The 25,515-nt window shown below is 36.0% G+C and overlaps 1 protein-coding gene across 6 annotated transcripts in view; it reads right to left on the bottom strand.

The window, feature by feature from the left end:
* Window positions 1–7,531: 7,531 nt before the first annotated feature.
* Window positions 7,532–25,515, bottom strand: part of IFT80 (intraflagellar transport 80) — a 56,786-nt gene continuing 38,802 nt past the window's right edge. For 5 of the 6 annotated variants that reach the window (XM_052802999.1, XM_052802998.1, XM_052802996.1 and 2 more), the window contains 11 exons: window positions 25,106–25,180; window positions 23,369–23,532; window positions 18,789–18,853; window positions 17,848–17,983; window positions 17,016–17,163; window positions 16,068–16,239; window positions 15,638–15,655; window positions 13,034–13,123; window positions 12,767–12,939; window positions 11,496–11,619; window positions 7,532–8,670 (listed from right to left, as the gene is read on the bottom strand). In XM_052802999.1, coding sequence (XP_052658959.1) covers window positions 8,557–8,670; window positions 11,496–11,619; window positions 12,767–12,939; window positions 13,034–13,123; window positions 15,638–15,655; window positions 16,068–16,239; window positions 17,016–17,163; window positions 17,848–17,983; window positions 18,789–18,853; window positions 23,369–23,532; window positions 25,106–25,180 — 1,279 coding nt within the window. In that variant the 3' untranslated portion in view covers window positions 7,532–8,556. The remainder of the gene's footprint in view (window positions 8,671–11,495; window positions 11,620–12,766; window positions 12,940–13,033; window positions 13,124–15,637; window positions 15,656–16,067; window positions 16,240–17,015; window positions 17,164–17,847; window positions 17,984–18,788; window positions 18,854–23,368; window positions 23,533–25,105; window positions 25,181–25,515) is intronic. The other variant, XM_052803000.1, reaches the window with a different exon arrangement.

Below are 25,515 nucleotides of genomic sequence, written 5' to 3'. Positions count from 1 at the left end.
CAAACATTTTTCTCACCCAGAGTTTAACGTATTAACTAATTTCTGCTGTCTGAGTGCTAACATCGACTAATACAACTTTTTAAATGTCCCTCCCAATAGGAAATAATAGTGCATTTTTTAGTGTTCTCCTTTAATATTGCATTATTACTGTATTTTGTATTTGCCCTCCCTCCTTTCCCCAGCAAGGAGCAAGTGTTTGTGCAGGGACCAGGGAGAAGTAAAAACTCATTTACACACAGAAGGGACAAGGAAAACCCAGGGGCTGAGAGGGCCCATCTCTCCATGGCTCACCTCTGATAGTTCAACTCTTAACCGGTCTGAACACGGAAAGCTTGGAAAAAAGCGTGTGTTTTCTGTGGGAAATCCACTGCCAGACTATACTTTGGGCAGATTCAGCTAAGAAAGGAACTCTGAGGAGTAAAACATAATTTTGAATAGGTAGATCAATAGCTTTTCCTCAACCTCCTTTTGCTCTGCCAAAATACTTGGATCTGGGAGAACATCCTTACAAAGAAAATATTATGTTTAAAATATGGCCCAGCTTGGTGCTATACCCTTACCAGGAGATGGCCAATGCAGTTGCTAAGAAGTCCAGTTGTTAATGAAGAATGTCTTAAATAAAAAGAAAAAGAAACCATTATCATACTTGACCCATGGCACAGCAGTCCCTGTGGTCATGCCCAAGTGACAGGACACCAAAGGCTGAGCGAGACTCACCCCTATAGTAAATTACTCAAGGTCAAGCTTGAAGGAATTTATTTCACAGAGAGGTTTGAATTGCCTGTGCTAGCGTCTGTCTGCAGAAGGTAGTCTGTCAAGGTGCAGGATGCTTTTCACTAGAAAACTTTACATGAACAAGGCAAATAACAAACTCCAAGGAAGGGCAGAAGTCGTCTCCATCCTCACTGACATCTCAGTTGAAGGAGTATCTAACTTAGTCCTAGATTGCCAACTGATCACTGCTTCATATACGATTACCACGAGCTTCACCTGAGCTCTCCCCCGAGACTGGAACTGGTTTGTGCCCAAAGACCTCATAAAATATCTTTTTTTTTTTCCTAGCTTCACTTGGGGTGGAACCAAGGATCTTTTACAGTCCATGGAGATGTAGATACAAGCCTTCTCTTCTACCTTTTTTGAAGGCATATCTGTTTAATCTCAAAGAAAACCTGAATGCTTATTTAGAACAGAGATTAGAATATTTCCAAACTGCAGGTTTCCAACTACCATAGCTATTTCTTTACATAAAGCAAAAAAATTCTTCCAGACCCTTCACAAAAGACACAGAAGTAATTAAACACCATATTCTTTGTACATCCATTTAATCCAATTGTTCCAGGCATATTCCCTAGTTCTGTGCAGAGAAAGAACGTATCCCTCTATTTCCCTGAAGATATCAGACCATCGTATTTTCATATGAAGCACTTGGTTCCCATTAGAAACATTTGCAGTAGGGTGAAGGCACGTGAATTAAAACTAACAGTTTGCATTTCAGTATTTGAAATTTTATAGCATGGGGCAACCATTGACCGAATTGGATCAATAAAAATATACTTTGGAAATAGAGACTCTCACATATGATCAATTCACAAAAACTTTTCTTCTCCCCAGCTTTTCCCCATACCCTACAGAGTAAAATATCAGTGCAGAGGATACATTAGTATGTCAAATTTTATGGGAAGGCAAAGCGATGATCCCAGGAGAAGATGATAGCCAGGCAATTGTGATAACTGGTGAACAGGTAATTGCCGTGCTCACTTTATATTAACATAATGCTCAGTGCACAATCATCCGCATATTCCATCGATTGCATAAAACCACAAGTAATGCTATAGCCATTGCAATTCAAATCATATATATATATATATATATATTCAGATGAACAATTATAACACATTCAGATCAACAATTATAACACAACTGTATTTATGGAGTCATGAAATGTCAGCTGAGTTTGGAGCCACTGAATAAATATGACATGAGATATCTCTGATCTCACAAAAATAAAGAAATTCAAGTCTCGAAATTTCTATGTTGAATATCAATCCTGAAATATAAATAACAATAAATTGCCTTTTTTTCCCCAATCTTCCCCCTATCTCTAGGTAATATCATCAAGAATTGCATTTGTTTTAGAAAGCTTCTAGCTTTTCCATTATTGGTTATTTATAACTTCAACTATTCTGAAGTGAATAAGGCAACTGAAAACAATACAACTTTAACAAGCCAAATTGGCTTCCCAGGACACCATGCTGTAATGTACATGAAATTTGCCCCTTTTGAGAGCAGCAGTGAACAGCTAAGTCCTGCTTGGGCTCTCTCGTGCTCACCAAGCAGATCTTCACATCTGCTTCTGCAGTGATTTTCATCACTTGCATACACTCAGCTTTAAGTTTTCTGAGCAGACTAGTGAAAACCTGGTCCTGCAGGCACGCTCGCAGCTCTTGGTGTGCACTTTTGCAACCAGGTGCAGTCAGCTGCAGGGTTGGTACTGGATAGGAAATCTGAAAATCCAGAACGCTACAAGCTTCCAGTCCAAAGGAAAAAGAGTAGGAAAACAGGGGGGAAAGGTTTAGTCTCCTACGCACAGTGAGTTACCTCTGTGAGTCCAGCTGGATTATCCACGGTCCATGAAGGGCAGCACATGCATACGCCTTTGCCAGGTCTTGGCCACAGTGATCAGGGTTTTAACAGCCATTATTGCCTATTTTCTCCATTTTTTCCTTCCATGGTTGTTATAACTCTTTCCGAAGTATTTTCTACCTTGCCTTTGTTTCTAGATATATCATAATTGACCCCAGATTCTTCTTTTTAATTGATCATACTAATTTACAAAATAAAATAGAACTTATGCTCTCTTGTTGTTATTAAATGACAGTTGGCCTTGGGGTTTTTTACTGTAAATTCTTATTTCTATGGACAAGCAAGATACAAGTGCAACTGGCTGACCTAATCCCCATAGTCATCAATATAAACCAGCCAATAATTGAAACAGAGTAAAATCATGCCACTTACCAATTTTGCACTTACACAGAACCTCCTATGTTCTATTTTGAACAGAAATGAATATGCAGATTGGTTAATTTATATGGAAACCCATGGATTAACATCTGGAATGAAAGAAGGATGAGTCATAAGAGCTTTGGAAAAAACAATGAACAACCGAGCTCTTCACTGACCATTCATTGCAGATGTGTCTACCCCCAAAAAACCCTAATTCCTGAAAGAGTAATCATTTGCAATGGTTTATTTGTCTAATGAGGCTTGCATGCTCCAATCACTTAGTGAAAGCTCAAAGAGAAGACATCTCCTAGTTTATTTACATTTTTAAGCAGCAGTGTCAGCGTTCTCCATCATGTGCATGCTTTTCTTCTTACTAGGCTGAGGGTAGCTCCATCACCAGGCAGATCACTCCGATTTCCAAGCAGTTTTCCCATTTTTCCACACCTCAATATTTTATTAAAGGTTTCAAGCAGGCAAAGAAGCAGCAGATACCAGTCCCTTACAAATGAGAATTAGCTCTTCAACAGCTCTTTTTAGGCCTGAAGACAGCACAGATTATGTGGGAGAATCTTTAATGGCATATTTGTGAGTTGGTTGTATCATGGTTAAGCTGACTGATTAATCCTGTAGGCTTCAAAAACTTGTAGCTGCAGGAAGGGCATCATTCTGGGAAAATATGAGATTAATATCTTGCCAAAATGATGACTTCTATTTTATAAATGACGTAAATTCCCAGTTAATTTTTTCTTAAAAGTTAAACTGTAAAGGAATTTATCATTTCAGTGAAGGGGCCCAAACCAAACACAGTGGGCTTACATCACTTTTCAGGCAGATTTGCTGGATATGCCTGAAAAATCATGTCAAGGCTGGCACCAGGCCAGTGAGATACAGCTCTCAAATTGCTTTACTGCTTGAAAAGCAGTGTATTTCACAGCTTTGAGGCATTTGCCATTCCTAAGACTCACTCTGTCAGTGTAACACCAACGTTTTGGTTCTTACTTTGCTTCTTTTGGAATCAGAAGTACCGACACATCATAATTCAACGGATAGCACTTCTTTTTTCTCCCCCTTTTACCATCAGTATTTCCATTCACTATTCAATAGAATCTAGGTATTTTCTGAAGAAATAGCAAAGACTAAGTCTCAGAGGATCACAGGATGGTTTTGGTTATCTACAACAGTGAGTTTTACCTTTTAACAGAACGCAGGTTGATAGGTTTGGATGAAATCCCACTGCAGCTCAAGGCAGACCCCGGGAAGTTTCCTCCCCAGCTGTGCTCGCTGCACACACAGCTCTCGCTGAACTCCTGGCTGTGAAACCTCCATCAAATTCGGTCTGGGCAGTTTCTGTTAAAATTCAATGTGAGCTGCACAGCTCCATCTTGTAGTCTGTGCTGCAGACCAATTCCTTGGCATTTCAATTGCCTTCACCAACTATCCCAGTTTCTAGCAGGGATGAGGATGGTCTCCTTCCAGCTGTCTGCATCAGCGGGAAGGGCTCAGCTAAGGAGGCGGCTCGGTTCCCTTGCCGGCTTGCGTGGGCCTGCTGGATCACCATGGTCAAGTGACTTCATCTGTCAATAAGGGAATAACAATACTGGCCGTCTTCATCAAGTGCCATGACATGTATTAATGTTTATTGGTTTGGGGTTTGAAAACCTTTAAAGTTGTAATTCACCAGCCCTTCCGCTGTCTGACCGCATTATGTACATTAACTTCCTAGAATCCGAAAACCGGCTCTGCAACATCGCTAAATACATTACTCCCATCTGCAGATGGAAGAAGCGAGGCAGAAAGAGGGCACGACAAAGCCACAAACAAGAGTCGAAGCCCCGAGTTCCTAACTCCCAGACACACTCGAACACCACCTCTTACCCCCTGTTACCTCTCGTCTCCCTCAAAGATGCTACTACGACACAGCTTCTGGCCTCTAGTACAAATGGGATATACCCACGGTTCTCCCCTGCGCAGAATCTCCTAGAGATGAACGTTTGTTTTTCTGCAGTAAGAAGTGGTTCTATGTACGCTGTGAAATTAAATTTTCATGTCAGATGATTCAAAGCTTCATCCTGTTCCAGTTCCAAAGGATAAAATCCGACAGACAAATATGGATCTCACAGTCTTATTGTCTTAAATACCAGAACACAAAAAGTATTTTTCCTTTTCCTCTGAACTATTAAAAATATGCAAACCATAAAATATTTAAGCTAGAAGTAAAAATGAAGAAAGTTTCTTTAACCATTTGCATTACCGGGAATAGTTGCATCGAAAATGATAGCTTAAACATGGTGTAAAGCAAGATTAAAGCAGTACATCCAAATTTCTTTTTTTTTTTCCAAATCCAAGAGGATGTTCCTAAAACGCTCTTTTCACTGCGCTTCATTGCAACCACCATTAGCACCCATCAGTAACTTCTCTTAGAAACGTATGGTGGCTGCTGTGCACCATAAATAGAAAACTGTCCACACAGAACAGACTGCAACCTCTGTCTGTCACCAAACAGATGATGGACAACGCATGAAGACTGGGATGTAAAAACATCTGTCCTCCAGCGCAGGGTAGGGTACTGACTGACATTAACAGATTATTTAGGTTTGTCCCCCATTACACTGCTAGAATGGGGAAAAAAAATTCTGCATATTTTTATGTCATTTCCAAGCCCACGTGCAAGGAGAGCCAAGTGCAATGTTTGTAATGTTTGAAAGTTTAAAAGACAGAAGTGCTACCTAATGCACACAACATTTTTTCAGTACATTGCTTTCCTAATTCAGTTATGGCTTTTAAACACTCAGCTTAGCTTTTACTTCTACCTCACTTAAAGACACATTTTTCACATATCCATTTGAATCTCCCTTCTTACAACCAGAGAGAATCTACTGTGGTCAAGGTCAAATGAAGTATATGAACTACAACACCCATCTGGCTATGGCAAAATAGGGGTTATATTTGAATAACTGACACATCACAACAGCAACTAAACCAATTAAATTTCAATCCTGTTAATCCCTACTTCTTAAATAGGTTTACGATGTTTTAAATTAAACAGTCAATAGTTAAAGAGAGCTCTATCTGTTTTAAAAATAGGTATTCTTAAATCATTGAAGAATCAGTATTCTTGCACTGGACAATAATGCAACCAGTAATTGATTAGCTGTTTCATTTACAGCTCTAGGTAGTTTTAAATCAGGGTTTGGACAAGGAGGTAATACGACACAAACACAACCAGTAAGGTGAAAGTACTTTTGATCTTACTTTGCACTTGCTAATATGCCAATCTTACCTGAACACATCAGAAAGGGCCTACTGAAGCAGATATGCAAGGTTTGCTGCAGCTTGTTATAAACATACTTGAAACATCTGTATCCTCCTGGTATTTCTTTTTACTTAATAGATGTCATTAAGTGAACTATTGAAAACAACTGAAAACAGGTACAGACAAATGCAATGCAGAAGTTTAAAACCCCCAGACAAACCAGCACAAAATTATCTTGGACTGGACAAAGGGCACTTTTCTGGGAATTGCAATTGTGCTACGTAAAAACCCTGCAACAATCCCAGGTAAGCCATATAAGGATGTTTTCTTCTGAGAGTATTCTGAAATTTAGATTTCATACCCAAGGTCAGAATTGTACCAGGTTATCTGCATGTTGGAACAGAACAACAGTGCTTTTCCCAAATACTTGTTTTGCTTTGTTTTCTATTCTTTGTTTTTCTGTTTAATGCAAACATGCTCAGCACAGCATGTAGCTCAGGACTGGATGTGCATGGAAAAAACCAGATCTGATCAGCGATAAATACCCTAAGGTCTTCATTGTGCTTTGGCCTAGGAACTAAACAACCTTTCCCATCACCTACAAATACAACACTTCTCATTAATACTGAGACACGGAGAGCCAGCCTGAAGTACTGCAGTACCACTTTCTGCGAGTGACATCGACACCAACCTGAAGGGCAGTCAGTCTAAGACAGTACCTTTGCAAGCGTGGCATCCATTCCACTGTTTTCTCTCACCTTTGCAATGGTGAATTGTTGCACGCACCAAGCTTTTTTAAGCAGCTGAGTGAATTTGCTGCCTCTGCTGTACTTCCAACCGGCCCAAGAATAAAAGAGCACGATCGAGCTGAGACCCTGCACTCTGCATCACCACTAGACTGGTCTTCAAAAATTGCTTACATTGCATTACAAATCTGAGCCAGGTTTCATAAATTTAACATTAAACACTTGCCATTAGTGATATTTTGGGCTCAATTCTGGAACTAGTAAGTGCTTTCTCCAAGTCAATGGAAGGGGAAGGTGTTCACTTTGCCACATGTCAGTCCACCAGAGTACTGCGGAGCTTCAAATGAGCTACAACAAAAACGTTGTTTTATTTAGCAGTCAAGTTAATCAATGGAGATCACCTAATGCATTATCTGTTAGACACATTAAAAAAAACCAAAACCCTTTATTTTTTTTTATTAAGATATTTATGAACTATGTAAAAAAGTGCCATATAATGATTTACAAAACAGAAGAAATTTGCCAGATATATAGATATTTAACATTTTAATGGTAACATTTGAAAGATGCATATTATACAATGTCAATTATGAATAACCTGCTCACGTATTTATAATGCAAAGGGCTTCTGCAAAGAACAACTAACATATGCAGCCACTTTCGCATGGAAAACAAAGAAAAATATATCTTGATGAAACAACACAAATGTAAAAACAGTATTTTCAAGTCAAGTGCTTTGGGCAGAAAAAAATAAGTGTATTTTAAATTAATATGATATTTTAACCTTAAGGAAGCTCTGAATATCGTTGTCAATTATATGTGTTAGATTCTACAAAACCAACCAACAACACCTTTTGTTACTTCATGCAACATTCAAAGCACATTCCATAGTATTTTAAACAACTTACATTATCTCAGAAAACACCCTTTATTGCTAAATAGTTTGCTACAGTGACAAACCTGTGTCGCTGAAGTAATCTGAAATCATCTATTAAAGAACTTGCTAGTACATACGTACAGGCAGAAATATGTATTACCGTAACTAAGTGAAATATTCTTTTGTACTTTATAGGTGCAAGCTCCTTTTTAAATTTTCAACACTTAAAAGCCTGGTCAATTTGTTTTAGGGCAATTTAAATAAGTCTTTTCAGAGGTCCCTGAGGTTGCAGAAATAACCAGACTACTTAACTAGGTACCTAAACAGGGAAATCAGTACTTAATTAGAGGCAACCAAGGTTAAATAATTTTAATGGCAATGAAAATTTAAGCACCGCTAATGGAAAGACAGTTAATTTCCCTTTTTTCTCATACATGTATTATGGACTACAATGTAGCTACTCACTGGAGGTAGGGCATCAGAACATAACCCCAGCTCAAAATGAGACTACAGTAAATAAATAATTCTGCCTGTCATCCAACAGTTAACAAGAACTACAGCAATTCTCACTCCTGTTCCCCACAAAATATTTGCTGTGGCTTTTTTTATTCAAGTTTGTCAAAATACACCACTATAAAATATTCAAGAAGCACTTATTAAGGTGACCAAAAGGACAGTTATTGCTGTACAGTTACACTAGCTCTCACTGTGGGACTGGCTGCTGCTCGTTCTCTTTCTTTAGCAATTTCCATCTCTATTTTGGCTTTGATTTTATTCCAATCAACTTCCAGCTGTAAGAACAGAAAAGCGAGTATGCAGAGGTCAACTAACATTATATACAGAGGTCAAACAGATAGCTATTCACTAACAGGACAATTTGAAGTTACAATTATGAAGCGACCATATCAATCATTATATAGCTCTTCATGTATAAGTGACAACTTATACTAATGGAATGTATGAAGGCACAGTTGAGTTCTAACAAACTGAGCTTTCCACCTTTAAAATAAAACAAGCTTGATCTATTTTAACAAATACTAATACATCTCATTGTGTCTGGCAAAACCCCAATAAAACACGAAAATAACTTGGATCAACTTGCAACTAATTTAAATGTAATGACATCTGTGTCCTATTACTGAGACTATAGCCCTTTATCAATAATACATGCAGTGATGTCTTTTGATTGCACCTAAAGTCCACCAAGTAAACTGATAGCATATAACACTAGTTATCGGATATAACAGAAATCAGATTTCTGCTTGAAATTTGTCTTCTACATCAATAAATGTTTTAGCTTTATCTTGGCATTTCTCCAGCTGCAGAGAATCATCATCTTCTGGCTGTACTCTATTTCAGTGAAACTTCAGACAATAGATATAGTACAGTATCCATGGTACAGTGGGGTACAACAGTTGTTTGTCTTTCCAAGAATGCTTGACAAGAAAAAAAATAGATCACGGTGCATTTGATGACTATAAAAACATGTCCAAAAACTGGGCAAAAATGTAATTGTGAACTTCAGTTTCACTGCTGAAGAATTAAGATTGTCGAAGATGGGATGGGAAAAAAATCTCAACTGCTGCACAGGGAATTTTCAGAGTAGCTGTTACTCTGTTAACTAAGTCATGAAATAACAAGGAAGATTCTCTATGAGGGAAGATGTAACTGCAATACCCACATTCTCATGTGAAAAGGTTAATACCTCAATTCAGTATGCATTTACTGGGTCCAGGTGCTTTGTATCTGATGACTGAAATCTTTATGGAGCTTTAAGAAAGAATGTGTTTGCTTTAACAGATGTCACACAGATGCTAAACATGCCGTATATATGGCTAATTCTGCCATCCAGCCCAGAGAGCTACTTGCCAGTGAAGCCAACAACCCTTGCCAGTGACACCTAGTAACTGCCAAGATATGGATTCTCAGAATACATATTAGGTTCATAATACTTTATATATAAAGACAAGAGATATAACAACTAAGCACATTGTTTAGATTCTGTATCTGATTGCAGATCAGTGCTCTCAGCTGCAGTACAGAAGAGGTAGAAACTCCTTCCTTATGCGTGAAGGAGCTTTAGGTGGCAAGAGGGAAACTGAGACCCCCTTTTTTTCCCTGAGAAGGAATAGCAGCACAAAATGTCGCTTTTCTCTTCGATGCCCTGAACGTTTCCTTCTAACTGTGCTATATGAGTCTGACAGGCTGAATTAAGAATTTAGTTACCAGTGTAGCCAACAGCTTAAAATCCACTTCATTAAGTAGGTCCTCTCCTAGTTTCAGAGCCAGCAGAAAAGACCTCCAGAACATGGATGGGGAAAAGGACTTCTTTACTCCTGAAATCTTCTGCAGTCTGAGACCCAAGTTTCAAGACTGAATGTAAGGTGAAACAGGCTCCACTCGCATCACTCTGCTCACACCTTGTCACTGACAAGGTGTTATTGCTTGGGAACCCTTCCAGAAACTACAGCTTTCTTGGTGACTTAAAGACAAGACAGTATTATCTAAAAAGTCTATTTCAGAAGCATCAAGGGATTAACATGATTTTTGCTTAATAATGGATTTAAAGTATGTAGAAGACATACTTCCAGCATAGCAGCCAAAATTGCTGCATGGTAAGAGTGCTTGGAATCTGTTCTGTTATTTTTCTGTACTTTCTAGGTAAAGTACTGCAGAATGGTTCATTGCAGGGCTAGATACTGTGCAGACTTTTATTCTTGTTTAGGATATGAAACAGCCTTAGAAGTGCTAAAAGCTAATGACTTACATTAGAAATTGAGCTTTATTGAAAGTATAATGGGCACTATCCAATTAAAGGACCTGAGCTAACAACTCGGATATATTTCCTGATCCATCAGCTACAGTGGATGAAAGGATCCGACACAGTCAAAGTACATGTCTCTTTTCATAGTTTCACTCTCAGAATGCTTAGGAACAGCGAGGGGAAGAGCAGGAAGGACATAAGGGCTGCTCAATGAAAGTGCTGTCTAAGGTGCACACGTGGGTGCCTCTCATAAAGGAAATGTGCAGAAGTACTCCAGTGGCACCTAAGATACTTCTAGCTTATGAACTGTAAGACCTGTCCTCTGTCTTTAGGACCTGTGAAATGCTAATAAATTGAAATGACCTACTGATGATGGAGAGGGTTTCTGGAGGTTTGATGAAATTGTATATTTAGCTATTTATCATATTTGGCAGAACGGTTCGTAGTTCACTCTTAATATATGTCTGGATACCTTCAGGCTCTGTTATTGTTGCTATCCATAAAATTACATAAAAACGTTGAAGACTTTTAAGAGGTACACATTCAACCATACTAAGGTCTAGTTCCCTGTTTATAGAAAGCAACTGTGCCTTCATTTGTGTAATCCTTGCCAGATACTAAATATATACATTCCATACCTGTGCCTTCAAATAAAACACAGGCACAACTATTACTAGCCAAGTAGCCACACATCAAGCTATGAACTTGTACTCAGATGTAAAATCTTAAGATTTGTGTCCACATTTGAACTGAAGAAGGAAAATGTAAAAGCAATTTCCCCCCACCCTCCCAACCTGGCTACAAAGAGCAGGCTGGACAAAAGCTGTAGGAATAATTTTGAGTAATACTTACACCTTCGGCATATTGCAAAAATCTTTTGTTTGTTTCTTTTTTACCAAAGTCCTCTAGGAACTTTTGTCGATAAGCCAGGACTGTGTCAACATGTGTCTTGTGCTTTACTGCTAGTTCTAGGGCCCTGGAATAAAACAGAAATGGGCTTGTCAGGCTATGTAAATGCTCTGGCACAACTACAATCACCATGGTTTTGCAAAACAATATGCTGAAAAGCGTTTGGGCTGCAGGCAAAGATTCCTAATCTATAGTGCCGAGCAGTTTTACATTAGTATCAGTCACAGGAGGTTAAAAGTAGCCAGTGAAGGAGACTGTCTGCTTTTATGATGCATGCTATAAAAAATATCCAACAATTATTTCTGTTGACAACCTCATCACATCATTGGAGTTTGACAATGGGAGTCTTTTTATTTCAAGGAAATAAACCAGAATGGTTAGAGTTTAGCACTCTGAATATAAAGGGGCAAAAGTAACAATTTTAAACAATTTTATTACAGTCAGGAATCGCTTCTGAATAGCGTCATAATATACATTTATGGTGTATGCTACACAGCATTTACAAATATTCTATAGGTGGGAAAGATTAGTAATTGGATTAGTATAATTGAGTACTCTCACGTCTGTTTTCTTCTCAATGGCATAAGGAATACTTATGTTTGATAGACACAGTTTTTAGATGATACATATTAGGCAACATAATAAAAAACACAGATATGTGGGGGAAAAACAACTTTTTACCCAGTGATAGAAATAGAATAGCAGAGAAGTTAGAAGTAAATGGCCCCTGTTAGATTCTGTTAGAAAACGTGGGGTTTTGTTTAAAGGAGAAATTCCTACTTTGTTTTCCCAGGCCTAATTCATATTTCATCCACCTACACAGTGCTGGGAGTCTGAATAACCACGTGTCTATTTTTAGCAACAAGACATTTCAAACCAGCCTTAATTCTTTGAGGGTCACATACAGTTTGAGGTATTGCTAAGGACTTTTCTGTGTTAACAATAATGAAAAAGCAAAGTGTTATTTAAAAATGCTTCCAAGCATGTTTTGGACTTTTATCACAGAATACTTGTACCTTCTAAATATGACAGAAAAAAAGTTACTTCTTTGGTTATTGTCAGGATATGATTTACTTCATCTTTTTACAGCTCTGGGCAATTACAGATAGGAAATTAGTCAGCTAAGTATCTGCAATAAAACAAGTGATCTAAATAACTTACAGGTTACCTCAGCAAGACTGCTTATAAGCATATTGTCTTTGAAGAAATACTACCTATCCCAATTGTAAAGATTAATGTTGACTTGAATTGCTTGATAAATAAGGCCTGTTTGAAGAAGCAGGGTTTCAGCTTCTTGGGTGTTTCCACTGAACAGCAGTATATGAGCCATCCTTGACTCTTTTGATGGAAGATCTTTGATGGAATTGATATACTGAACTTTGTCAATCTGTTAACGAGATGTACAATAATTAAATTAAGGGAAATTAATAAAATTAGCTTTGCAACAATTTAACTGGAAATAAACAACACCATTCTTTTACCTCACCAATTGATGCATAGGCAATTTCTGCTGTAGCCATGTCTTTGTTGGCAACCGCCATAGCAGCTAAACATGCCCACATAGTTTGATCCTGAAATTTAAGGATTTTAAGAAATTTAATTTAATAAGAAATAAATTAATAAGAAATAAATAAATAAGAAATTTAATTTAATTTTAAAAAATGCAACTCCTAAAACTTCAAATATTTATTATCATGCTAAAAATGACTTCTCAAAGGAAGTATAAAAGTCCTGAAAACAATGTATTATTATTGTACAAACACAACATTTCTCTCATGGTCTAAGTCTCTTATTAGAAAGTCACTACTTAATTATTTCTCCTTCATTATAAAAACATTGATGTTGTGATCACCTGAGACTGACAGTGGGGCTGAATGAATCACTAGTTTTCAGCATCTCAGACAGTAATGAACTCTTGCCATAGTATCACTTTACGACCTCATCATCAGTGTCCCTGTCATTACTTGTGGAACTATGCTGGAAACCAAAGCGCTGATTGTGGTTAAAAACCAGTACTTTAACCTGGCTCATCTCAACCTGGCTTCACAAATAACTGTACGGGAACCATGATGCTGACACAATAACTGCACATTTATCATAAACGTACTACGAATACAGAGAGAAAGGAAAAAAAATTATTTTGTAGACGATGAGCCTGGTGAAAAGCAAGAAAGAGCTTCAAAAGTTCTGTCTGTCTCCTTTGTGATATTTTCAGTCCAATTTATGTTTAGAATTAAGAATTAGAAAAAACTTAGTAGTAATGATAATATTACACCCTTGTTTTCTATTTTCATGACTTTTGCATTGTATTTTTTTTTTTTTTTTTTTACAAAACCTTAAGGAAACCCCACTAACTCAGAAAAACACTTAGAGAGATCCTGACGTTTTGTTATCTTCCCTTTTCAAGTCTGACAACATTATGACAAAGATACACTACTAAAACACATTAGTTAACATAGTTTAGGCCACCACATCTGAAAACTCTAGTTCAGACAGGAAAAATATAATTTTGAATGCACTTGTTAGTCCACATGCACTCTAGGAATTAGGTGGGGTTTAATAATTTTGTTAAATATGTTCAATAACAAATTTGAAAATAAACACTTTGTAATGTGGATAGGTTTTTAGAGGCAGCATAGCATTACTATTGATTTACATCAGAATAAACAGCTACACCGAGTATGCTCTAAACACGTTACCATGCCCTGTCTTACAATCGCTTTTATATTAAACAAAACTGGTAAGACCCACTAAAGCCAATGAAATACAGTAATTTAGCCTAATGCTATGGTTTCACTATCACCATCTCCACACCTGCCCACGTGTTCCTACTCTTTACCATGATTCAGGACAAGATTAACCTTCCTGCTGGTACCCCATAATTTTGGAGAATTAAAATTGTTCAGAGAATCAAATGCATATAAAATCTTTGTCATGTTCTCTTCCCAATTCCCTATTATTTAGAAAATTAGGTGATAAAATGCTGAAAGCTTAGCCTGAAATTATGCAAGAGACCAAGTTTCTAGGAGTTTTTCACCAATAGGCCTTGCTGTTCCCTCTTGCCTCAGAAAGATGGTCCATTTTCTTATTACTGATTAGAAATACTTTGAACTGTCTGCCTAGGTTGCCAAAATCAACAAAATAGCCCTGGATCCCCATGTTTAGGGATCATGAAAGATAAACAAAGCACTCAACCCAAAGCCAGCTGTGATGGCTCTCTGTTTACGTTGGTGTAAGGGTATTCCAGGTCACTCCTCAGCCCAAACACCACAAATTGTGAAATAGAAAGGATATTCACACCATCTAGTTTAGGCCGGTTTAGATTACCTTCTATCAAGGACAAAAACTTTCTTTTGTAATCAATGGAAAGGAGAAGTCTTCAAAGACTGAGACCTAGGTACCTAACTTAGATGCTTAAAACCAGGTGATGCGAATACTCTTCAGACTGAAAATCAAGATTCTGTTACAGTTTTTCTTGAGAGAAAGGTCTTCCTCACTTGTTGACAGATAGGTACTAATGAGGAAAAGCTTATAAAAAAAGGACAGTGAAATAACATGATACCTATCTTGGCATTTCATAAAAAAAGCACCGAAAATGTTAAACATTTTTCTTTTTAAGTATGATTAAACTCATTGAATTGCTCTACCTGTAAGAATGAAGAGGATGAAAGAAAAGTTTGACAAAAAAAATCCTTGAATTAGAAAACCTTCATATTAATCAGAAAGAAACAGTATTATGAATATTACCACCTGATACAGATGTTTTATTTTTGAAGATGACACATTTAGATTACTCAAAAAAGTTAACATAATTCTGTATTTGAAATCCCAGTTCCCACTGCCAAATACTGGAATAAAAGCCTGGTATTAAAGGGGTAACAATCAAAACAAAAATCATTATACAACCCAACTTATCTGGATGTATTATTGATTTAATAATGCAAATACAAAAATATTTGAAATACACATTCGAGGTCATGATAATCATATGAAAGTGCTAAACTCTTCTCTAGGAGTAAATGGGGGAAAGAAAGAAGGGTTTGGGGGGATTTTTGTTTGTCTGTTTTAAAGACTGCCAGACTCACCTCATCTGTTGCTGTTGCCTAAATACATACAAAAGAAAGCAAAGGAAAAAAAAACAAAAACAAGTGAAATAAAATATGAAAAAATACCAGGCAACTGTATGTGGCGATACAGATAATTTTTAATTGGTTATATTAAGGCCTAGTCCTAAAAACTTAAGCTTATTACTAACTTCTGTGAGAACCAGTGTTCAATCCATCTGGACTTTGGTGTGAATAAAACTAAGAATTTTTATTATGTATAATGAAAATTATGAAATTACTTATACATTTATTATGTAATTATGAAAAATGTGTTATTTTTCATGACCACCCCAAAAATAATCACCAACAAAGCAGAATAGAAATGACATGTAGCATCTGATATGCAATTATTATTATTAAAGTAATACTTGAAAACATAAATTCTACGTTCCCAGTAACTAGCATTTACCTTGACAAAGCGACACAATCTGACAGCATCTTCCCATTTAGAACTACTAACATATTCATGAAGAATCGCAGGGTAAGGTGAAATACTAAGGTGAATAAGTGAACCATCTGCTCTTCTAATTGTTATTTGATTTCCTACAAAATGTACAATCTGGGGATTTTTGCTAAATTCACTGGGTAGAGAAAGAAAAGTAAGTTAATATTCACTTCTTTCTTACTGAAAAGAACATTAAGAATTTAAAGAAACCTTTGTTTCAAAATTACAACATGATTATACTTCATTTTCAGAGCATATAAAAATCTAAGCATCTAGTTATTCTACAGTGATATCCAACAGGTAGTTGTAATGTTCTCTAAAAATAAAATTATAGTTATGCACATTCACTGGCGGTAAGGCAAATGCAGACTGGGTATCTGTGCAAAAATTTTCAAATACATTTTTCAGTAAAAAATATTTGGGCTCCCATAACTCTTAGAATGAAATAATGAATTCAGGTATTCTTTGTGAAGAATTTCATATCACAAAGCATACAGGCTGAAGTAAACACGTAAAGTAAACATGCTAAGCTAGAAATAATATTATCTGTAACCCAATATCTTGATACTTTTAATTTCCAACAGATACTTTAAAGAGATCTTTTTGTTTGTTTGTTTTTTTGCAAACAACTAAGGCAATATTTCAAGAGATATGATTAAAATTTTGCTTTTGCATCAAGATGCTATTCTACTTTTAAACGGTGCATCATCATTTCAACTCTGAACTTTATGATATACCTTATTAAACACTTTTTCTTAATTTCCTAATCAAGAAGTAGTAACATGAAAAGGATTTTAAAAGTTGCAACCCTGGCTTCTACTTCAACTGCGAAAATTAACATAATTCTTTAAGGAATGAGTAAACTAGTTAAAATACATATAAATACTATTTTGATCAAAAAGAATATATTACCTTGCATCTTTTTCATACAGAGTTTTTGGCAAAAGATCTTTATCCACATAGACTGTGTTGGGGTAGTACCACACTGTAAAACGGGTATCTTGAATTCCACAAAGAATGTTAGACGTGTCATTCCAAGCCAAAGTTTGAACCATCGTCCCTTAATTTAAAGATAACAGAATAATATGCATTTCCACAAGAAGCTTCAAAACAATGGTACACTTCTCAAACTGTAGTAAAAGGGTAATTATTAGTCATTCTTAGTTCCTTTTACAAGGACTGGTTTTAGCCCCCTAGTTTGTAAGGTCACATCTTACAAACTTTCAGCCAAATTCAGTTCTCTCTTTCTGAAAGTAAGTTATGGTCAGAATAACGTTTTTTGGACTTAGTTTTGAGACTAGACATCAAAATTAACACAATGGTCAGACTGCACCTTTGTACTTACTGCATCACGTGCCTGTGTACAGCATTTAAACTTTTAGTTAAAAATATTACGAACCTAAGAGTTTGAATTTGCAAGAAAAAGGTCTGAAAGATTCTGTATCGAATAATTCTGAGGAATACATCCTTCTCCAATATCCTCTTACCTGCTTGCTCCAGAATACAGTAACAAGTGCATAAATGTTAACAACTGCTTTACATGTAACTGATAGAAAAGTTAACAGAATTTAGATAAAATGTACTAAAATTGTTTCTACCCCTATCTTATGAAAGCCACAGGACTATTTCTAATGTTTTTTTCAAGCCCAATTTCAATTAAAAAGCAAAATTTTGTCTCTTGTACTAGATAAGAGTCTATTTGCCTGCTAGCGTGTAGTTAAACATTATTTTGAATTTTTCTTACCTATTTTGACAATCTTCTGTTCTTTTCCAAACCGTTTAACTGAAGTAATGTAAAGATCTCTGTTCTTATCAATAAAAGCTATTTTTCTTTCACTTGTAAGTCCTTTCTGGTCCAAAGCAATCTCCACAATTTCCGTCTGAAAAGGAAAAAGAAAAGATCTGATTTTTATTTTGGAGATTCATATCACAGAATGCATGTGATATTCAAACAAATGAATGCTTTCCTAAAAACAAGGCATAGAACTCATGAAAAACTGGATTGTGAAGACACTTTACGTGCATCCTCTCTGTTGAATGAAGCATTATATAAATTAATTTCATGCAGATTAAAACAAAACTGCAACAGAGAAGAGTTAGCAGTTTAGGAATTTACCACAAAACTACAGAAATACAAGTGGCAGTCCCAAAGCAAAAGCTGCCTAAAAGATGAATGTTTATTCCTCTCTCCAAAGAATCTGCCTAATTTTGCTTTTGTTGTATACCAGAAGAGTGAAGAAAAGTAAAATGCAGTTCAGGCAATCATTTTTGAAGTAAAAACATTAAAAGCTCAGACTGAAGACAAACAACTTTTCACTGATGTTTTTTTCTTCAATGTTAATGACAGGTCGGCACTAATAAAAGGTGCTTCGGAGTACATGCAAAAGAAACTCAGTTGATCAGTTTTACTGTATAACAAAACTATTTACCTGTAGTTTCAAACTCTTATGTGCATGGGAAACACATGCCAGTAACTGAACACAACCTACAGTATATCCCCTTTGTACACCAACACTGCATAAAGAATCTGATTTTTGTTATTTCTTAAGAGTCAGAGTTGTCAAGCTCCTTTCTATTAAGATTGTAAACCTTTAATAGGTCATTAGACCCATTATTGAGGAAACCCATTATTGATTTGTAATTCCAAAGTATAATAAAAAAGAGACATTATATCCTTCACCTTACCTTATGGGATAGAGGCTTTCCATCACCCAATGGCTTTCCAGATAAAGCTTCAAATATGTAGATAACTGAAGAAATAAAAATAATTATATGGTTTGTTAGTTAAAAGCAACAGTTCTTCATAGACTTTTCAAGCAGTTCCATTCATTTTCAGAGCATAATTTACTGCAAGTGGATACTTGTGACTGTGTGTTAGATTTACCAGTGACTTTCACGTTCTGGTGAAAAAAGAATCTTGTGGGGAAAAAAAATCAGTGGGGAAAGTGTAACTGTCATAGGCTGCTGAGCTTAGGAATAGTCTCATTTTGCAATTGGAGTGATCTGTGAAAATTCTCAAATACCATTATTTTCAGAGCATTGATAGCCATAGAAACATGATATTATGGACTGATACAGAATGAAGAAAACTAATGTTTTACTTCCTATCACAGGTCAAATGGTTATTTGCCAAAATGACACCGAGTTCCATCTGATGCAAGTTTGTACCCTGCATTCTGAATAAATTAACATTACCAAGATAGATTGGTAATCTAACTGATAGATTTACTGAATCTTAACCCACAATTTTGATGAATATGAAAATTTAGGAAGGGATACCAATGACTGATATATTTTCCTAAAGGAATTAGTATCAGATACATAGAAAGCTGTCCTTTGAATTATTGGGTAAAACATTCTTCAGAAGCATTTTCTATTTTGTTAATAAGCTGCTCTATTTAAAATTCTTAATACAGTGGTCCCTAGGCATATTTTCTTCCAGGACGGTGTAGGGTTTCTGCTTGTCATGATGATACAGTTAATGACAATACATTAATAACAGGCTTCCTGAAAAAGTATCTGCTTTACCCAGATATACTTGAAGTTTATAAATAATTCTTGATATCTTTACCAAAAGTCCATCTGTTCCACTTTCTCCCTGTCTCACCCTCAAAAGGAAAAGAAAACAAAAAACCCCTCCAAAACCCCCCCACCTACATCATCTGTATTTCTGGGATATCCAGTGAAGACTCAAATTTGCAACTTGCCTAAAAATAAAGTTTCTTTCTTTCTTTCTGTCTGTCTCTATATATACTTGTGTGCGTGAGTGTGTGACACGCACAGATCCATGTGTGTTCAAAAACTATTCATACATAGTTTATATATAGTCTGTGAATATACACGTGAATTCAGACAGCTGTAGGTAGAGTATTCAAACCTAGAGAAAACAGTAATATTATAAGAAACCCCAGCTGTAATTTAAAGCACATGATTCTGCGTTCATGGAAAACACAGATGTGACAGAAACATTTCAGATGTTCAGTAACACATCCCACCTGCAGTTTCAACACATTACCTGTAAGTATACAATATAAGATGAACATACACGTTCATTCCAAAGGATGGCGATGTTAACATGTTAATCCTGCTGTGCATTTCTTTCACTAGGACACAGGATGTTGGTTTGAGGTCAATGGTTATACAGACAGAATTTAAAAAAACAAAAACCAACCTGTAAGAGCAGGTGTTCAGAAAGCATTGGTTGAGTTTGCAGAGGAGGAAAAGAAAGGGTTTTGCACAAGTGCTGCTCTTGGCAGCTGGCTACATATACAAAAGAAAACTAGTAGTTCCTGAGAAGTGCTATTTTTCTCACATTTATGCATGAAATTTATTTTGATCTAGCTATACAAGCCAATTTTACTGTTACTATACTAGTTATAGGAAGTGAGATTAAGAGAGTTTTAAAGAAAACCACTGTACCCAATTGACAGGTAAAATTGGTTAACTTTTCATTAATCTACAATGCTTACTAAGGTATTTCAGAAAATAAGTTTGGGGTTGGTTTTTTGGGGGGGAGGGGGGGTTTGGTCCCACCCCCCATCTGGAAAAACTCTGTATCACCTTACAATCATTTAGAACCTAAAATATACTTTTTTATATGCATAAATCAAAAATATAAACAAAAGGCATTCTCTCACTTTGAACTTTCCGAGAAAAAGAACAGCTACTGTATGTCTTTTAACACACGTGTTCTATTATCACGGAATAACTGCTCCTACGGTCAGCAGTTCCCTTTTGAGAATAGGCTCACCTACCTCTTCCAGCTTCATTAGAGATTGAGAAAGGACTGTAAGTGCAGAGGTACCAATCTTTTTTCTACATTACTGAAAGAGGAATAATATCCAAGTAACAAAGCACAGCAAGTTGTATCTCTGTTTCAGAGTAAATTAGCTTGTAGAGGCTCCATGCTATGACGTGTAAACTGCTTCCCGTATCAAACTCAGCTATCTTAGATATTTATATAATGCAGTGCATTATGAAAAACAGACCTGCCCTCAAAATAGGGCAAAGAAAAAAAACACTTCTGCTGGGGTGAGTCAAGAAGAATAAACAGGCCTAGATAAGCCACGGTTTCCTGTGCCAAGAATCTGTTTTCCCATGTGCTGGCATATTATAAGGCTTTTTACCACTACTAGTGGGGCTCATATGTAAAAAAGAAAAAAACCCCCCACCCCTACTCATTGCCCTGATGGAAGGTCCTATTAAAAGGATCATTCCGAGAGCTTATCTTGAAAACACAGCCAGAAACCCAGCCTCTCTAAATGACAGTTTTGATGAAGATTAGCCTATGTGCAGAACCGGCTGACAAGATTTTCAGGACACTAATAGAATGGTTGGGAGATGGAGATGCTCTTCAGCCCATTCGGGAAGATGGGCAGGAGAATGGGGCAAGAGAGTGAGTTTACCATCAAAATCTTAAATATGCATAGAGACAGCAGTCAATATTTATGGATTAATTTTCTACATAACCTCAATTTATTTAAAATACTTCTATTGTTTTTATTCCAACTGCATCAAGGTATCAATATGGCAATAAAGTCTCTGTGTTATACATATTAAGTAATATAAAAACAAACATACATACACTTGTGTAATATAAATACAGACACACATACCGAGTAAAAGAGGAAAGATCAGAAATAAAATACAACTTTTCACTTATCCTTTTTTTTTTTCAAACTACTGCTTCCTTCTGAATAATTTACACTGAAATATATTTTTGCTGATTAAAATCCATTTTAATTATTACACAGCTATTTTAGATATTTTTAATGTCTTGGTGCTTGAGAATAATATTTTCTGAAGTAAATTTCCTTAAAAATGAAACACACATTACAGTTATATTACTACTCTTAAAAATAATTATTCAAAATGAAAGAAAGTATTTGTTCTCACACAAAAGATAAGGATGTACAAGAAAAAAAAATATATGTAAGTTGTACGGAGTAGCAAAACCACTTTGTAACAAGGAAGTGAGAAAAACCTCACCTAATTCTTCTGCTTGGGGAGGGATATTTTAAGGGATCATTACAAAGGTTTTCTTCATTCACCAAGTAATTTAAGTTGCAGGTTGTATGCTGAGAAAACTACCAAGCAATCAGTACTAAAGGGCTAACTCCCTGCCAGGATCTTCTTTTGCCTTTGGTACTTCACACTGAAAGGTTTTCTTCTACAGCAAAAAGAACATAAATATGGTGTTTCTTTGATGCAACGAATTCTAAAATTCTGAAACTGTTTAAAATGTAATCATTAAGTCTAGGATAACAGAGTTACAGATAATAGATTGAGTTAGTGTCAGTTGGAACCACGAGCAGGAAGTTTTCGCTGTTTCAGTCTGCAATAACAGCACCTCCTGTGCACAGTTGTTCCCACTGGTAATCCCCTTACTGGCCATATCGCAGGAGAAATACAGCTACAGATAGCACTGCAGCCCTCTATTGTAATATTTGTATGGCCTATAAATGGCACAGCTGTGAAGTCAAAAGTCATAGTGCCATGGGTTTTCCAGCAATGGAAGTGTCTGTCTCCAGCAGACACTTAAAATTTAAATTGTTGCACAGGCAAACTTACACATTTGCATCAAGAGACAGAACAAAGGAAAAAAGTTGACTGACAAAAAGATATTCCTGTACCACTCATTAATGCAAAAATTTACCTGAAGCTCATTTGGCCATGTTGTGTTTTAGAACTATAGTGCTTTTGATGCCAAACCACAAAATTTAAGAGCATAAAAATCTTCAGGAACACAACACTCAGACAGAACATCACAGCCTCGTAACTATGGTCAGATCAGCTGCACATAAACTTACATGCTGTAAAGATACAACCCCCCAAAAAGCTAAAGCAAAGAACATCCGAGAACTAAAATTAATCACAGCTAATGTACTGGTAGCTTCTAAGAGCAGCAATCAAGCAGAAAAAGTTGCTGAGGTACTTCTTTAGAAAATCACATGTCAGAGAGTGAAAACCTACTGTTCAAGTATTTACTGCAAATATTCCATGGTTCTCTGATGCATTACACACAGCTGGAAATTCAGAGACATATATCATTCTCTTTATGTTTTTTAATCAAAGTTAAGCAAACCCCATAATTTTAATTAATTTGCATAATACATATTACCTTTAATTTATATTATAGATAAATTGTTTATGCTTCATGCTTTCTTTTTTACTATAACTATGCTATGTAAAGATAAATGCGAAGATGCTGAAAACCTCATAATGAATTATTAGCAAACATGGAATTATTAGAACGGAGAACTTACCCTTTTCATCAGCTTTGTCTTTTACTGCTAGAGTATCATTACTCAGAGATACTGTCTGGGCATTTAAAATGTCTGTTCTCATTCCTGGAAATTTTGGAGAGGAAATTAATCTTCCTTCATATGAATATAAATAAAGTCCTCCACCATCTACAAGAAGAAAATGTCTACAAAAAGAAAACAAACCCCACAACAAAAAAGTAAATCACTAAGTAATACAGAAAAGCATGATAACAGTTTCAACAGTTCGAAGGTAATTGCCTTATATCCTGCAATTGTTTTCAGTTAAACTACATAATTTCTAAGCCTTACATTTCAAAGTTGATATTCTGAAAGTTCTATATGGAAGATTTCAGTTTTAATGTGAATGTTTATATTTTTCCATGAGAAATACTTATTATCTGGAATCACTATGATTTTATCTGTTATAGATGTTACAAGATTTAAATCTTACAACTCCTGATGACACAGCCCACAGCTGCAGATGGTACTCCCCACACATCACCCCATGAGACAATGCTGTGTGTACATACGAGAGAAACAGCTTTAATGTTTACAGCTAGCTTTGAAATAGTATTACCTGTATCATTTTCTTCAGTACGACTAGATTAGAACGTAAAGCAAATAGAAGACACTTTTAATGAACTGATCACCATCTATTATGGTGTAGGGCTTCAGTGAAAAATAACTTATTTACAGGAACACACTGCAAACTTTTATACAGAACATAAATAGCTCTACATAACAATAACTGTTTGGTAAGTACAGTATCTATAGCTCATAGACACAAAACACATCCATAAAAAGCCAGTTGTTAGACCCTCAGCTATTTTAAGTGCTACCAATCACTGGCACCAAATGAATCACTGCCTGTTTGCACATACATCTGTCGAGGTAGAGTGGTTTTACCAAAACCTTAGGTTCATTCCTGTGGATCACCTACACTGCCAAAGATCTGTGCCACGTTTTCAAAATTTACTTTTAAATCAGCAGCACAAAACTCCAAATTTAAAAACTGATCTTCAAAATCCTGTCCACTTGCTTACCCATTCTCTACTGCAGTGTCTTTGTAGACTAGGACATAAGTGTTTTTAATCTGGGGCACTCAAAATTCCAGTGAGCATTGTGCTGCACTTTGCTGAAATAGTTGTCCAACAATATCTGTCCACAAGAATTAGGACTACAATCAAAACTCAAGATTTTTTACTTCTGCTCCTATTCTTAGTCCTTTGAAAGACTTTCTACAAAAGCACACATAAAGATCTCTTTGACAAATGATTTTCAGGAAATACAGATTCAAGGTTTTTTTAAACTGAGAAAAAATAGTAATTTCTTGCAAATATAAATACAAATATGTGAGAAAAATTAAACTATTTCTTTTTATTTGGCATACCTGGCAATGTTTTTAATAAAAATTGGAGATCAAAGATAATTTATGTAATATATAATCCAGTTCAAAAACGCAATATAACATGTCAAAAACCCCGGATGTTAGCATAATGTCAGAAGATGTACTTTCTTCCATAAATAAGAGTATAAACACACATAATGTATAAAAAGGTTCATTACCACCATCACAGACCTATGGCAAATATACCAGCTAAGCCTTTACATGCTACTTAACAATACTGTATACTTTTTGTCTATTTCTAATATTTCAGTATGTGCTTTTGTTAGATAACAAAGTGTTAGGAAATGTGTGTTCATATCTAATAGGGAGCATTACAAGAACTTAGCTACCTTTCCGCTTGTAGAATCAAACTAACTGTTCCTTCCTTCAGGTCAAAGATCAGTGGTGTATTCCAGTTCTTTGTACTGAAAGAAAAAGTTCATCATGTGTTAAAACCGCTAATCTTCACATATCATTGCAAATACGAAGCTGAATTCACTAAGGAAAGCATACACATTTTAATCATCTAACATTCCTAAAAAGGGAGGTTTTCAAAAGGAAAACAGCATTTAGGAAGCCAAGTAACACTGATAACCATGAAGTATGATCCAATAACACTTCTGCCTTCGTTTTTGCATCCCTTTGCACTAGTAACAGCTGACCTAGGAGTCTTAGTAAACAGCAAAATCATATTTATGAGACAAACACATTTTTAAAATATTTCTGAATTGTGGTTCAACTTTTTTACAGTGATCTGGAG

The sequence above is a fragment of the Harpia harpyja genome, chromosome 12 (genome assembly GCF_026419915.1).
Source record: "Harpia harpyja isolate bHarHar1 chromosome 12, bHarHar1 primary haplotype, whole genome shotgun sequence".
Classification (NCBI taxonomy): Eukaryota; Metazoa; Chordata; class Aves; order Accipitriformes; family Accipitridae; genus Harpia; species Harpia harpyja.
This window is presented reverse-complemented; position numbering and strand designations above follow the sequence as displayed.